The 15506-nt window shown below is 51.3% G+C and overlaps 2 protein-coding genes across 3 annotated transcripts; one reads left to right on the plus strand and one right to left on the minus strand.

Annotated features, from left to right (window-relative positions):
- Positions 1–3: 3 nt before the first annotated feature.
- pop1 (POP1 homolog, ribonuclease P/MRP subunit) lies at positions 4–9029 on the minus strand. 2 transcript variants are annotated; one of them, XM_068568935.1, is made up of 16 exons: positions 8946–9029; positions 8636–8759; positions 7860–8003; positions 7372–7547; positions 6989–7249; positions 6809–6896; positions 6511–6689; positions 6134–6402; positions 5925–6018; positions 5743–5851; positions 5542–5661; positions 3513–3640; positions 3325–3432; positions 1962–2116; positions 1360–1659; positions 4–914 (listed from the first exon to the last, which is right to left on the minus strand). In XM_068568935.1, exons 2-16 carry the CDS (start codon positions 8754–8756, stop codon positions 278–280), a joined length of 2889 nt encoding a protein of 962 aa, XP_068425036.1. In that variant the 5' UTR covers positions 8757–8759; positions 8946–9029; the 3' UTR covers positions 4–277. The 2 variants fall into 2 exon arrangements, with proteins under 2 accessions (XP_068425036.1, XP_068425035.1); XM_068568934.1 differs by having other exon boundaries at positions 3241–3432.
- A 282-nt stretch (positions 9030–9311) lies between these two features.
- On the plus strand, positions 9312–13926 carry LOC137781211 (2-iminobutanoate/2-iminopropanoate deaminase-like). Its single transcript, XM_068569820.1, has 6 exons — positions 9312–9437; positions 12011–12116; positions 12338–12392; positions 12479–12547; positions 13403–13458; positions 13636–13926. Exons 1-6 carry the CDS (start codon positions 9373–9375, stop codon positions 13693–13695), a joined length of 411 nt encoding a protein of 136 aa, XP_068425921.1. The 5' UTR covers positions 9312–9372; the 3' UTR covers positions 13696–13926.
- Positions 13927–15506: the final 1580 nt, after the last annotated feature.

The following is a 15506-nucleotide window of genomic DNA, read 5'->3' on the forward strand; positions in this document are numbered from 1 at the left end:
TTTTCATACAGAAACATCTCACCCTGTCATGTGACCTTTAAGAAAGAAAGAAAGAATAGAATGCCAGCAACATGGTGAGCCTGCAGTGTAGAGTTAGCCACAAAGGAATATGAAGAGAACCCAGCTTTATTTTATTGAACCAACTGAAACCATGAGGAAGCCTCTTAAAACACAACTAAAGAACACCTCGTTCCAGGTCGTAGCCAGGCCCCGTCGGGCGGCGTCAGTGCACGTGAGGATCACTCGGCTTCATCCTCCTGATTTAAATGTCCGCTCCTCACACCTCCAGGTTGACCTTGGCGAGGCGGTAGTGCAGCGAGTCGGGGTTGCGCAGCAGCAGCGTTCCCCTGCGCGCCGCCGGCTGCAGCAGCAGCGTGTGCAGCAGTCCGGCCACGCTGACCAGCCCCAGCGCCTCGCCGCAGCCCGCGGCCAGGGAGAAGTCGCCCTGCGTGACCCAGCCCAGCGTCACGCGGGCGCAGTGGGCCGTGACGCTGGGCAGAGGGTCCGGCCACACCCCCGAGGGATGGGGGAGGGGGAGGGCGGCCCGGGGGCAGAGCTCGGCGCCTTCGGGCGCGGGGCGGTTTGGGTTGGGGCCAGAAGGCGAGGCGGCCGCCGCCTTGAAGCCCTTCTTTCTCCGTCTGAAGTGCTCCCTGTGCGGCGGCTCCTGGGGGCCGATGCCGGCGGGCAGCTTCAGGTCGTCCGCCGTGGGCACGCACACCATGGCGTGGAGCTCCGGTCTGCCCTTGAGCAGCACCGACAGACGCACCCACACCAGACTCGTGCCGTGAGCGGAGAGAAACCGCGTCACGGCCGAGCGGTCGAGAGGCGCCGCCCCGCCGCGCCGCGGCGCCCTCTGACCTTTAGACGTCGTGGGTCTGCACCAACCGGACAGCAGCCGCAGGGACTTCCTGTTCCTGAGAAGCGTGACAAACAACAACCATTAGTGTGCACAAAGAGAGCCTTAAGCGCCCTGAGGGACGTTCAACTACATTTATAACGCCTCGTGCTGAAGACAAAAGGCAGCGGTGGACAGAGAGCATCCATCAAAGTTTGATCGTCGTTCCTCGACGCTGCTTTCATGGCTTCACGAGCAGAGATGCAACTCTTCCCCTCCACTAATCTGTGATGTATTGCAGTAATTTCAGGCGGGATGTGCTTTGGCTATTCTCATCAGAGCTGATGAAAGAGCTCAAGAGGAACCAGTGATGAAGGCCAGCGACGCCCTGCACGGAAGGAACCGTGCACATCGCTTCTGGAGGGACCTTTAAAAGTCAAGCGCGTCAATACTGTGCAAGCAAAGGATGAAAAGAAGAAACAAAGAGCAGCAGAGAGAATAAATGTTAGGAGTCAAGCGTTTACCTCAGCACAGTGACCCGGACAGGAAGCGTGGTGACAGCGCCGTCTCTGCGTGGCTCCGCCTCTCCTCCTCCCCTCTCCTCGTCTCCTCGCCTCTCCTCGTCTCCTTTCCTCTCCTCGTCTCCTCGCCTCTCCTCGTCTCCTCGCCTCTCCTCGTCTCCTTTCCTCTCTTCGTCTCCTCGCCTCTCCTCGTCTCCTTTCCTCAGGATGAGCTCCCACTCCTCGGCCAGCTGTTGCCATGGGCACCAGAACGGCGCCAGACAGCCGTGTTTGATGTAATTGGTCCGTTTGGCGGGCGGATACCTGCGGGGAGGCGGGGCAGAGGGTCAAGCTGCCGATGTCAGAAACATCACGACTGCAGCTCGTGCAGATAAGAGGAAGAGACGCTTCATCGCCTTGTGTGCGCGGCGGGAAAAGAGATGCATGCTGGGAAGGAACCGGGTCAGCGGTGTGGAGCACCAACAGAACCTGTGACCTGCTGACGGCTCTTCACCTGCTGACATGACGCAGAGCTTCATCACCTCACGTTGGTTTAAGAGCATATGAATAATATTCACACACGCATCATATTGTCGGTTCCTTTCCTTCTGGCTTTTGCTTCTGACCTTTGGTACTTGCGCAGGAGCTCGGCCTCCTGCTCCTCCTGGAAGCGGGCGCCTGCAGGGCAGTCTGGGTAATCGTGGGGGAAGTGTGCGGCTCCTTTGTTCTGCGAGTGTTTCAGGCTCATGGCCAGGCCTCCGACGCGAACTCCTCTGTACACCTTGAAGAGGAGAGACGGCAGAGTGAACGGGTCAACGCCCGCTTCACAAACCAATGACCAACGAAGCGACCAGAGAGGATTCTGGGCCGCCTGCACACTTCCAGCTACATTGAACGGCTCACAGCGCTCGTCCAAACCAAAGGGAACCAAAACACCAACGAGGCGACCCAAACAGTGAGATCATCCTTCACAGCGCTCCACGCGGGCAGCCAGAGCGCTGCCAGCGTGTGTGTGTGTGTGTGTGTGTGTGTATATATATATATATATATGGCTGAGCAAATTAACACGTTAATGCGTGATTAATCTGCCAATCCTTTAACGGCGTTGACTGCATGTTTGTTTGTTTTTTTGCATTATTTTTTTTGCAGTGGGAGGAGCTTAAAACAACACTACTTGTACTTCTGTGTTGACGATTTAACATTCATCTTTAAGGTAAGAAACAGACTGAACATGGACCAAAGAAGGAGTGGTTTGTCCCTCACAGGGACCCTTACTACTGAACATGGACCAAAGAAGGAGTGGTTTGTCCCTCACAGGGACCCTTACTACTGAACATGGACCAAAGAAGGAGTGGTTTGTCCCTCACAGGGACCCTTACTACTGAACATGGACCAAAGAAGGAGTGGTTTGTCCCTCACAGGGACCCTTACTACTGAACATGGACCAAAGAAGGAGTGGTTTGTCCCTCACAGGGACCCTTACTACTGAACAGTACCTGATCATAAATAAATCAGATGTATAAACTATAAATGTCTGTATGTTAACTTGTTGTTATATTGTTCTCATAACATTACTTTAAAATAAAAGCTGCAATACACTAGTTTTTACTTCATTATTGAATTTGGCTCATAAAGAGGTTAATCACAGAAAAATCATCAGTTAATTTTCTTTCCACTACTCATATATAATATCGTCTCCTGTGGCTCTTGGAGCTTTGGAGCGTGACTGTAAAACCTCAGTGAGCCACAAGTCCGTTTCCTTTTTCAGAAGTTACCCGTCTACAACGTTACATTTAAAAATGGCCGCCGCTCTGAACGCGTCAGATTTTAGTGATGTCATTGTTCCAGAAATGCCGCCTCATGGCAGAAATGAAAAGATAATACAGTGAAGTTCCCGGCACCTACCAGCGGGACCCAGAAGGCCATGCCCCATCCTTTGGGCAGCAGCAGGTCCCAGCCGGCCCCCCAGGAGCTCATCTCATGGCCCACCTGCTTGCCGGGCTGCTGGACCAGCAGGACGGGGACTCGGCCCTGCGGGGGCGCCGGGCTCAGCCTGGAGCCCGGCGCCAGCAGCTCGCTCCTCATGTGGTTCAGCAGCTGAGGGCAGAGAGGAGACACGTGGGAGCTCGCTGCTGGGATTAGATCCTCCATCCATGCGACCGCGCACGTGGCGCTACCTTGTTGGGCATCTTGTTGTCCGTGACGTTGTCCCGGACGCGGCGCTCCCACAGGGAGCTCTGGCTGCAGTGTGCCGGCGCTCCTCTCAACATCAGCTCCCTCCTCCTCCTCTCCTCCTCTTCCTCACCTGAACACACACACAGCACGCTCCTGTATGACCGCCATCACTCGCGTAGACGTGTGATCTACAACCAGCATCATTCTGCTGCAGAGAAGAGTTCACAAAGGAGTTATGTGACGTTTCATATTCCTCGTGCACGACGGAGATGCTGCATATTGCAGATTGATGAATGAATGTTGGAGCTTCAATGAAGACAAACCGTAACACAGCAGAGATGTCGTGGTTCAGAGTTGAAGCTGTACTTCATTTAACTTCATTTAAAAATCATTCAAAGTGAACAAATAAAAAGATGAATAAAGAAAACCTGTCTAAATAAATTCTACAGTCTTAAAGTTTAAATAAACAAAAAAAGGATTAAATCTGGTTGCAAACGAGGCTCCAGAGCCGGTCAGCTGTAACAGCATCGCAGGAGCTTTTTACTCATAACTTTATTTTATTCACATGTAATATATAACAATAGCAGTTTGTTTGTGTTAGATGTAGTTGTTGCATGAGGACAGTTGTTTCTTCACTTCCTCTTTAGATGTGTCGAGCCGGTAACGCTGTGGGCACCTGCTGTGTTTAAAGGACCAGCATGCACCTGGGTAGCCTCATGATTTTTTACCAACAACGTCAACAACGGGCAGCATGAGGGTTATTCTGCTCTTTAGTTTGATTGTTTTAAGTTACAATAAAACATCAGTAGAACTGGACTCCTGCGTCCTTTCAGCTGCGTAAATGACCTACGATGCATCAGTGGCTTTGATTTTTATTTATTTTTTATTCATATTGATTTTCTTTTTATTCACGGGACAAATGGCCCCTACGAGCATCGAGCAGCTCCGCTCACAAAATACATTCAAACGAGTAAAGCCGATCACCTGACAACGCTTTTAAAGAGCAGCCGCTTCAAAAACACAGACAATAGAGACGAGGAGACGAGGAGACGAAGAGACGAAGAGACAGGGAGATGAGGAGACAAGGAGACGTGGAGATGCTGAGACGGGGAGACGTGGGGACAAGGAGACGTGGGGACAAGGAGACGGGGAGACAAGGAGATGAGGAGACAAGGAGATGAGGAGACGGGGAGACAAGGAGACGTGGAGACGAGGAGACAGGGAGATAAGGAGACAAGGAAACAAGGAGACGAAGAGACGAGGAGACGAGGAGACAGGGAGATAAGGAGACAAGGAAACAAGGAGACGAAGAGACGAGGAGACGAGGAGAGGAGGACGAGTGTGACAGATGAGCCGCGTGACTCCACGCCTTGCGTGTAAAAGTTGAGTTCTTCTACTTTCATGCACACTGGATGTGTTCGCCTCTAGTTGTGATCTAGAAATGTGCAAACTGAGAAAAAGCTCAACGGTGGCGAGGTGGACTTTGTGTTCTATCAGAAGTGAGCAAAGGGAATCGGTTGTCGTCGGTCACTGAGGGCGTGTCTGCAGCACAGGGTCCTGCCAGGATTCGAACCTGGAACATCTGCATGGCCAGGCAGCGGCCCCCCGGAGCACAGAACCAGATGTGTACTCGCCGACCCGCCTCACGCCGGACACAACAGAACCCATTATACGCTCACCGAGAGGAGCACCCAGTAAAGGGCAGACCTCCTGCAGGGTGTGTGTGTGTGTGTGTGTGTGTGTGTGTGTGTGTGTGTGTGTGTGTGTGTGTGTGTGTAACCCATAACTGGTTCATTTGCATCATCTCCCAGTAGATATAATAAAAATAACTATCAATACGTCTCATTCGGTGGTCGTGTCTCTGTGAAAAAGGAACATTATGATCCATCTGCACCACGTGAATAATCAGAGCTGACTGCAGAGCCCTGTGTGTGTGTGTGTGTGTGTGTGTGTGTGTGTGTGTGTGTGTGTGTGTGTGTGTGTGTGTGTGCACACACACTCCTCCACTGCGTCTGGTAGGTCAGATTTTACCTTGTTCCTGCTTCACACAGGGCAAAGCCTTAACCTTCTTGGTTGGCAGAGTCAGCCTGGGGTCGTCCACCGTCAGGCCCAGCACGGTGCCCGAGGGCAGCTCTCCAGTGGACGAGACGCCTGAGGGGTCACGGGCTCGGTCACGTCAACATGCAGACTCAAATATGAAAGCATTATCTGACAGGAGAAGTACCGGCGGACCTTTCAGCAGGTGGAAGACGTCGGCTTGTTGTCGATGCAGATCCATGTGGCTCTGGTTTCTGCAGTGCTCGGGCCACCAGAGGGTCGGGAGCTGGGACCCATCCATCCCCTTCACGCAGAACAAAACGTATGTACAACACGGTCCTTCAGCGTGAAATGCAAATCCATATCACAGGTCTTACGTCACAGTCTGTCGCCGCTTCCATGGTCTCCACCAGGACCGAGTGGGACTGAGGGCCAATCAGACGATAGCGTACGATCTCCATCGTGAGATCACTGCAACACATGTCAAACAAGATGTTCCCATCACCGTTTGGAGGGAAAGAAATGAATTGAAGCCCAATTTGACTGAGTTTGCGTCTGAACTGGATTCCTTACCAACGACACTAACCTGATCACCATGCTGGTTGAGCTGGACCTCCAGGCCAGCGGGGTGGTGGGAGATCTGGTTCCATCCCCCAGGATCATCTTGGCAGGAGGTTCACTGGCATCTTTAAAGGTTTGCTTTCTCTTGGCTCCAGTCCCCTGCTCAGACTCGGGTCTCTTTCCAGGCTTTGGCTCCAGGGCGGCATCGACCTCGGCCGCTGTCGCCGCGGGCTGAGCGGGAGGAAGCACCGCCTCGCTGCACCGACAGACCGCCTGGAGCTCAGGGAGCAGATCCTGCAACACACAGGCGAGCGTCCTGTTGTCCTGCCACTCATTCACCGCCACATCCACTCAAACCTTAAACTATTTTGTCAGGATATTACTTCATTTTCAGGAGAGCACCTGTTTGATGGTGGGGTGAGCCCAGATCCACAGCTGCCTGTGGCTGGAGCCCTGAGCACGGGGCCTCCAGAGGAAGGAGACGGGGCCCAGCGGCTGCATCGGGTACCGACCCGCTCTGTACAGCACCAGGCTGCCCTGTCTCTGCCCCGACAGACTCAGCGCTGCATCAAATGTGGGACCTGGAAAACACAATGCTCAACTTTTACACAAATTGTTCCATCCAAACTCAGAATTCCACATCCCCAGTATGTCGGAGCATCAGATAAAGACCAGATGATGGTGTCCAGCGTATTCTCACCGGCCTGCTTGCTGCTCAGCTGGGACAGAGCAGCCAGCAGCTCGTCTTCCTCTCCCTGCAGCTCTATGCAGCAGTAGTAAGACAAGTCCTGAGTCAACAAAACCAAACAAAAGGTCACGTTGGTGCAACTGGCAGTGGAACCCCGTTGAAGGCATCCTCGTTGAAGTGACAGCTGGTTACCTGCAGCAGGCAGTGGCTGCTCATGGCCCTGTAGCTCGCCCGGTAGCACTTGTACACGGGTCTGAGCCCGAGGCAGTAGCCCCACTTCTTCACCATGTGGAAGCGCTTGGCGTGCCAAATGTGCGTCTCCAGCCACATGTTCTTCCTCTGGCGGCGGTTGAACTCCAGCAGCAGGTTGCCGTGCTGCCGGCGGGCCTTGCGGCTCTTGCACTTCGGCTCTTCCTTCTTCTTCTTGGAGCCGGCCTGCAGGCTCTTCTCTCGCTGGAGGAGGAGGGAGGAGGAATGTCACCGCGCTCGCAGAAGGGGAGGCGGCTCATGCAACACCAGACGTAGAGTAGCAAGAGGGACGACGAGGTGCTAAGAGGAGATATTCAGAGCCTCACCATTCTGTTGGCCACATCTCTCAGCCTGCAAGGGAGCCGCTTGGTGTTGTGGCTCATGGCCCGTCTCCTCATGTGTTTGGGCAGAGCTCCAAAGACATGGCAGCTGCCCGTCGTCTTGGTGGCGGCCTTCAGCATCGCCCTCACCTCCGACTCCCTGGCCTTGGCAAAAGCTCCAGCTGATAGAGAGCGAAGAGAGAGGGGAGGCCTGAAGTTAAGACGTCAGGAATCGGACCGCTGCATTGCATCTGCAGTGTCCTAAGTTGGTGTGTGTTTGTGTGTGTGTGTTTGGTAGAATGACAATAAAGAACAAACTAGACCACACAGAAGCAATGGACGTTGAGATAAAGATCATGTTTTATGGTCTGCAGTATAAGAAATGATGCAAGATGGATCTCAAGAGCTAGTGATGGAGAGATTATGCAACTTGTAAACCTTATTTACTTTATGCAGATAAAAGTGGATCTGTAAGAGTGAGACAAGGTCTTTACCAGTGATGTACTTGGGCATCTCCTTGGCGTAGCCTCCACCATCTCTCTGGTGTCCTCTGACCCACCCGCCCCGCGGCTGAGGGTTCTTTGACCTTTCTGTATTCGGATGGACGCCAGATGGACCACCATCACCTCCTCCTCCTCCTGGGGGAAGATCATTGTGTCTCATGCTTTACGACCGTGTTTGTTAAAGACACTCGACAAAAAAAGACAGTCAGGGTTCTGTTTTGTCTCTTCGTGTGGTTCTGATTTAAAGTGTCAGAATCTGTTTTTAAACCTCCATCATTATATTTGTGTTTTTACAAGTCCACAGCTCATCTGTACGTGATAAGAGAAAAACAACATTGTTCACACATCTAACACCCTCATACTGTGTGCATTTATCTATGTATGTATATGTGGATGTATTCTCTTTTTTATTCAATTTTATAATATATATATACTCTATATTTTATTATATTATTGAAAAAAAGCCTCGTGTGGACAGGTGTTGGAAATTAGTGTTCGCTATATACACTCAACACAGTGCATCTGGTTTCTTTTGATATGTGCAAGGAATTCTCCTGTTATTGTGACGTCCACGTCATATAAATAAAGTCAAGACAGAGATGAACTGTGGACCAGATCAGTGTGGTGATGGACAGGTCGAAGGCAGCTGGAGCTTGTCCTGGAGACAAGAGATGCGTTCACGTTCACAGAGACATGCGCAGGTGTGAAGGATGACGTAGGGCAGGTGGACGTGTTGCTCCATGGCGGAACAAGCGGCGGCACCGTACCGGCGACCGGCGCGTTTCTCTGCGCGCTGCTGTCCGCGGGCTGCGGGGGAGACGCGTACTGGACGCTGGCGGGCTGGTTCCGCATCTTCTTCTCGCGCATCTTCACCTTAGCTGCAGACATGTTCTGCGGAACACAGCAGACACGAGCTCAACGACATGCCGCCGCTTCAAACAGCAGCATGACTTGTATCCGCTACTGCTAGCGTTAGCCGGCCGGCTAGGCTACGTTACTGCCCGCGAAGTTGCTGTTTGTCCAGCTGGTGAAAAACAACAAATACCAACACATAAACGCTTCAGAATAGCTACACACCGTATGGTTTCCTCTGGACTGGCCGGTATTAGACGTCCTCTCTACTTCCACACAGCGACCATGTGAGTTGTCCTCACGCTGGACGACGTGACGTCTACTTCCTGACACGTGATGCTCATGGGAGTTGTAGTGTATCGGCGCAACTTAAAACTATAACGCCAACCGACGGTGACTTATCTCGACATTCTGTCTTCTTTTGTCACGGACAACGTTAAATATTCATCTGAGCACAACACATCCCGACAGTCTGCCCGGAAAAGTAGAAAACACTAAACATCTGCGCGTTTAGTACCCCCTTTACGGTAACGCGGCTCTGCGCGACCCAGCGCTCTCCTTTACGGTAACGGCGCTTTACGGTAACGCCGCTTTACGGTAACGCAGTGCTCTCGACCTCTCGCTGCTCTGTCGTTCACGTGTTCATAACACAATGGCTGCGCTGATCAGGAGGATCATCAGCACGGCTAAAGCTCCTGCTGCTATCGGCCCGTACAGGTGAGCAGAGACACGGAGTCACAGCGGACTCTGTGGATTAAACTCGGGGGACCAGACGTCCTCTTTTTCCCGGACATGTCCTCTTTTTGAGACCTAAAAAAAGTCCGGCGGGGATCCAAAACGTCCAGGACTTTGCCTCGTTGGATATTTGTGTTTCTCTGAGTCTTTCGCAAACTAGTTGTTACGTTCTTCTCATCGGTCGACCGATCTCAGGGTTGCCAGATGCACGAACATTAACCTCCAAATACGAGCATTTCGAGCCTTTGGTCCGATACTTCTCCATTTCCATCTGGCAACAGGGAGCACGTTGCCACCTCCACTAGTTGCATAGTTTACAGCAGCCATGCCGAAACGTAAATGTAAGTTCACGGACAAACTCAGTCATAAATATCCATGTTTTCGCCTCGGCCGCGATGCGTCGGAAGCTGAGTGCATGACCTGCAGAGCAGGCACGTACGTGTCGGTGGCCAATAAAGGTCGCAGCGATCTGGAAGCTCACGTGCACTCTGCAAAGCACAAAACGGCAGCAGCGCGAGCACAGAGCTGCTCGAGCGCAGCGGCAGACTTTGTGAGTAAACCCGACGCTCGTGTCGCGGCCGCAGAGGCCGCGCTGGCTTTTCACACCGTGCAGCACCACAGCAGCTGCAGCTCCATGGACTGCACTTCTGCTTTGCTGAGAAAGCTTTTCCCGGACTCGGCGACCGCTCAAAACATCTCACGTGTTCGCACCAAGACAGAAGCCATTGTTGATGACGTCATAGCCCCGCATTCTGTCCGAGTGGCCCTGCACGCGCTCGAAGAAGTCCCGTACTGCGGCGTGTCCACTGACGTCTGCAGGCACGCAGCTGAGAAGCTGTTCCCGCTGCTCATCCAGTACTTTGACTGGAAAAATGGTGGTCTGCAAAGTAAACTAATTGAAATTAAAAGCATCCCAAATGAATCAGCTGACACTGTTACAGAATACATCAGAGAAACACTGGAAAAGAACGGGATACTTTCTAAATGTATTGCATTTACAGGTGACAACCGCAACACACACTTTAGGGGAATCCGGCGTCCTGAGGAAGGGAGGGATGTTTTTGCAATCTTAAAAAAGTCCTTGCAGAACAAGTCTCTGGTTGGCGTGGGCTGTCCAGCACACACGCTGAACAACTGTGTTCAGCACGGAGCAGACACTCTGGATGTTGACATTGAGAACATCATCTTCAAGATGTACCAACACTTCCACATCTACACGGTGCGCACGCAGAGGCTGAAGGAGTACTGTGAGTTTGCTGATGCTCAGTACAGAACGCTCCTCTCTCTCAGCAAGACACGATGGCAGTCATTGTTCCCAGGAATCAAGAGATTGCTCCAGATGTTTCCAGCTTTGAAAGCTTTCTTTTTGTCTCAGGAAAACCCCCCCGAGCTGCTCAAGAGGTTTTTTGAAGATGACTTCAGTGAGATCTACCTCTGGCAAATGCATTCACTCACGTGCATATTCCAGACGCACATTCAGGAGATGGAGAGGGAGAACAACTCGGTTGTGGAAGTCAAGAAAATTCTAGACAAGGTCCACGGCATGCTTCAGGAACGCAGGATAAACAACTTCATGCCTCTGAGAGTCAAGGGTCTGCTGGCTCAAAGGCACAAGGATGGATGTGGCCATCGGTGTGACCGGTTCAGTGCTGAGGTGCAGGGCCTGTACCGGGCGTGTCTTGGTTATTTGGAGCGATGGGTGGCGCCCATGGAGGAGTTCTCCTCTTTCATGTGGATGGATCTGAGTGAGACGCCTGACTGGAGCGACGTTGAGGGCAGCATCAGGCTCCTGGCTGAGAAAGAGGTGGACATCGATGACGCAAAGTGCTTCCATCAGGTCACCAACCTGAAGAAGTTCATTGAGAGCAGCAACAGTGACGAAGACTTCAGAGCTCTACTAGCTCACCAGAGGTGGACCAAGTTCTTTGAAAAGTCCAAAAGTGTAGATTTTCCTTCAGAGCTGCTTAAGATTGCACAGTTTGTGTTTGCAATACCTGCTCACAATGCAAATGTGGAGCGAGTTGTTTCTCTGATGCAACAAACAGCCCAGTGGAGCACGGAGAGGAACGGCTGCTGTGTTGACTCTCTGAAGGGGAGTGTGTGCACGCAGAGCAACTTCAAACACACAACCTGCAAGGACTTCCATACGCAGCTGATGGGGGACCACCGGCTCCTGGGAAAGATTCAGTCTTTAGGGAAATATGCCCAAGCACACGCCGAGGACTGAAGTGTCTTCATTTTCTTATTTTAATATGTGGCCACATTAAGAATTTATTACCTAGAATGTTTTATTTGTTCTCATTACTTTTGTTAAAGTTCAATAAACAGACGTTCATATAGTCATTTGTGTCATTTCATTTGTGATATTTGTATGCATTCATATATATTCACATGCTGTAACTACCCCCCCCCCCCCTCACTGTTTCTCTGCATAATCAGTAACTTTGGAAAGGAGGAGGATGTGTTTCCTGTCTGCAGATCTTTCTGGAAGAGGCCGCCGGCCTTTAACCCCATGACTCTTTTTCGTGTGTGTGTGTGTGTGTGTGTGTGTGCAGCCAGGCGGTGCTGGTGGACCGGACCCTGTACGTCTCGGGGCAGCTGGGCATGAGTCCTGCCAGCGGGCAGCTGGTGGGGGGGGGCGTCCAGGCTCAGACCAGACAGGTGACCCTCACACCTCCATGGACCAGGCTTCTCCTTTCTTCTCTTCTGGTCTCTACATGACTCTGAGGCTTCTTATCTTCTGCTGGCGGTGTCAGTAGACGTGACACTTGACAGTAACTCCTGTGTTCAGCGCTGCTGTCTCATTTCAATCTGTTAGTCTCACACATGATGAATCTCCATCAAACAAACCTCACGGACACGTGGCCGTTCTCTCCCTGCAGGCTCTTGTGAACATGGGTGAGATCCTTAAAGCGGCCGGGTGCAGCTATGAGCACGGTGAGGGGAAAGAAACTGATGTCCAGACGGAGCGAGACCTCCTCCATCACATGTCCTCACGTCCTCTTTGTCTTTGTCTGCTGCAGTTGTCAAAACCACAGTCCTCCTCGCGGACATGAAGGACTTCACCAGCGTCAACGACGTCTACCAGCAGTGTGAGTATCATTCATGTCAAGAGGAGTCATTCGTCATCGCTGCACCGACCAACGCAACACTTCCCACCTGCAGTACAGACTTCCCCCACCGGGTGGCAGCGCTGCATCAACCAGGCCGCCTGTTACTAAATATGAGGAAGCTTCCTGCTGCCTTTGAGCAAACTGGCTTCATTCTTACCCAGAGTTCAGCTGGTCAGTCGTCACACGCTTCACTCATTCACGGTGAATGACACGACATCGTCTGGGCTCCTCCTTGAGATGGTCGCTGGCCTTGAAGCTTCCTTTATTGTAAACATGCAGAGGGAACCAGAGGCTTAAGCCTGAAAAACTATCCTGTTACTCTGATAACAAAGCCCACAGGGGAGTCCAGGAGGATTCAACACGGAGGCCGTATTCATGTCATGTGAAGCGGTTCCTAAACAAAAGGCATGAGTTGTATTTGCTTGTGACGTTTCTGTGAGGGCCCTTCAGCCGAGGCCCGAGCAGCTGAGGGAAAGCAGAGTATGACACGACGCCTTGGAAAGAGAAAGAGAGTCGACACCGTGGCTTTGCATGGTCGTCCCCTGTGACACCTGACACTGAGCGGTGCAGCATCAGCAGCCTCCGTGAGCTGCTGCAGGTCGAGCAGCTGCTGCTGAGTGTCACGGCTTCACCTGCAACGCAGACGAAGGCTTTTCACTTCAGTCAGGACGAGTTTCATGTGCACACCAAGTCTTTACCTTCAAGCCTCAAGTGTGTTTAGCATAAGAAATCACTAGTTTTACTCTGTGTGTGTGTGTGTGTGTGTGTGTGTGTGTGTGTGTGTGTGTGTGTGTGTGTGTGTGTGTGTGTGTGTGTGTGTGTGTGTGTGTCCAGTCTTCAGCACTAACTACCCGGCCAGAGCTGCTTACCAGGTGGCTGCTCTCCCCAGAGTGAGTATGTGACTCTTCTAAAGGCTTCATGGCAAGAGAGCTGCATCATGTGATCTCTCTCTCTCTCTCTCTCTCTCTCTCTCTCTCTCTCTCTCTCTCTCTCTCTCTCTCTCTCTCTCTCTCTCTCTCTCTCTCTCTCTCTCTCTCTCTCTCTCTCTCTCTCTCTCTCTCTCTCAGGGCGGTCTGGTAGAGATTGAAGCCGTTGCTGTACTCGGTCCTCTGACTGACGCTTCCTAACATTCATCAAGAGGAACAAAACCACTGAACACCTCACAGCGAGGCCTTGATGTGGAGCTACGTCTGACCCACAGAGCAGCACAGAGCAGTAGAGAGCAGCACAGAGCGCTCATCATCCTGTCATACTTTAGAGCATCAGTAGATGAAGCTTTGTCATAATCATACTGTGCGTCGCCTCGCAGGCCGAGGACGCACTCATCCGCTCATCATCCTCTCATCCTCTCATCCTCTCCTTTCATCCTCTCCTCCTTGAGGGCTTCCTTCCTCTCCTCTCATCCTTCCTCTCATCTCCTCTCCTCGAGGCCTTCCTTCCTTCCTTCCTCTCCTTTCCTCCTCCTCGAGGCCTTCCTTCCTCCCTTCCTTCCTCTCCTCTCCTCCTCCCCGAGGCCTTCTTTCCTTCCTTCCTTTCTTCCTCTCCTCGTCTCTTGTACTTTACTTCCAGCTGTGTTTCTCAGTTCAGAGGATTAATTAACTCAATAAAAGTTTTAATTGGCTTGACGGTGATTTGTGATACAAACAAAAGTATTTCTGTCTTAATGAGCATAGAATTGATCAAATGTATTGATTGATTCATGTGGTTGATGGGCACATATCATGTTTATTGTAGGTTCACACAACTGGAACATGTTCACATGCATTAATGTTCATAAAACACGTTGGTTCTCATACTGTCTGAACACACCGTATGGGAGCCACAAAACAAGTCATTATGAGAGAAAAAGTCATGAGATAAAAAGTCATAAGAGAAAAAGTCATAATTATGAGAGAAAAAGTCATAATTATGAGATAAAGTCATGAGATAAATCAAACTTCTGACATGGTGCTTTTATCTCATAACTTCTGTGGAGATGACGCGTCGTGTTCACACTGCCGGTCTCTTTAAGGCGTATTAGCTTGTTGAATTATGTCTTTATGATCAAGGAGGAACATAAAACATCAACTGGGTCACGTCAGTGGCTGAGATGTTTATGTTCATAAGCGTGAAACATGGTTTGCATAACTAGAAGTCATTTAAAAAGCACTTCATTAGTGAGTCAAACTTTATTCTGTACACTAGGTTAGAAGCGTCAGAACATGAATATATTACAGAGAAAAGGAAATGAAAGATGTGACATCACGTGTCGTCCCATCAGATGATGACGTCATAACTTTACACTTCAATGACATCATCACTTAAACCCGGCCACCAGCTGAGCTGCAGCAGCAGAGAAAGCTTCATGTTGAGATCACCAGCTCATCGTTTCATTATCTTGAGCTTCGTTCTCTGAGAGAAGAAGAAGTTCAGTCATCAAGAGAACCAGCGACGCTCACAGCTGCAGGCTCCACCTTCAGAGAAGATCCTTCACCACGTCAAGGTTTTCACCACCTCGTTCTCTTGAGATCTGCCTTCATCATCATCATCATCCTGAGGAACGAGCTTTGTTATCTCACGATCACTAAACGATGACCTCGTCCTCTGGAGATAATAAAGGGCAATTATTGATAACTGCAAGCACAACAGAGAGATCTATGTGACGCACTGGAGGCCACAGCGTGGGACATGAGGACTCTGACTCTACAGGGCTCTGACTCTACAGGGCTCTGACTCTACAGGGCTCTGACTCTACAGGGCTCTGACTCTACAGGACTCATCTCTTCAGGACTCTGACTCTACAGGGCTCTGACTCTACAGGGCTCTGACTCGACAGGGCTCTGACTCGACAGGGCTCTGACTCGACAGGGCTCTGACTCGACAGGGCTCTGACTCTACAGGGCTCTGACTCTACAGGGCTCTGACTCTACAGGGCTCTGACTCTACAGGACTCATCTCT

The sequence above is a fragment of the Clinocottus analis genome, unplaced genomic scaffold (genome assembly GCF_023055335.1).
Source record: "Clinocottus analis isolate CAN_PGR_092001 unplaced genomic scaffold, fCliAna1.0.p SCAF_9, whole genome shotgun sequence".
NCBI lineage: Eukaryota > Metazoa > Chordata > Actinopteri > Perciformes > Cottidae > Clinocottus > Clinocottus analis.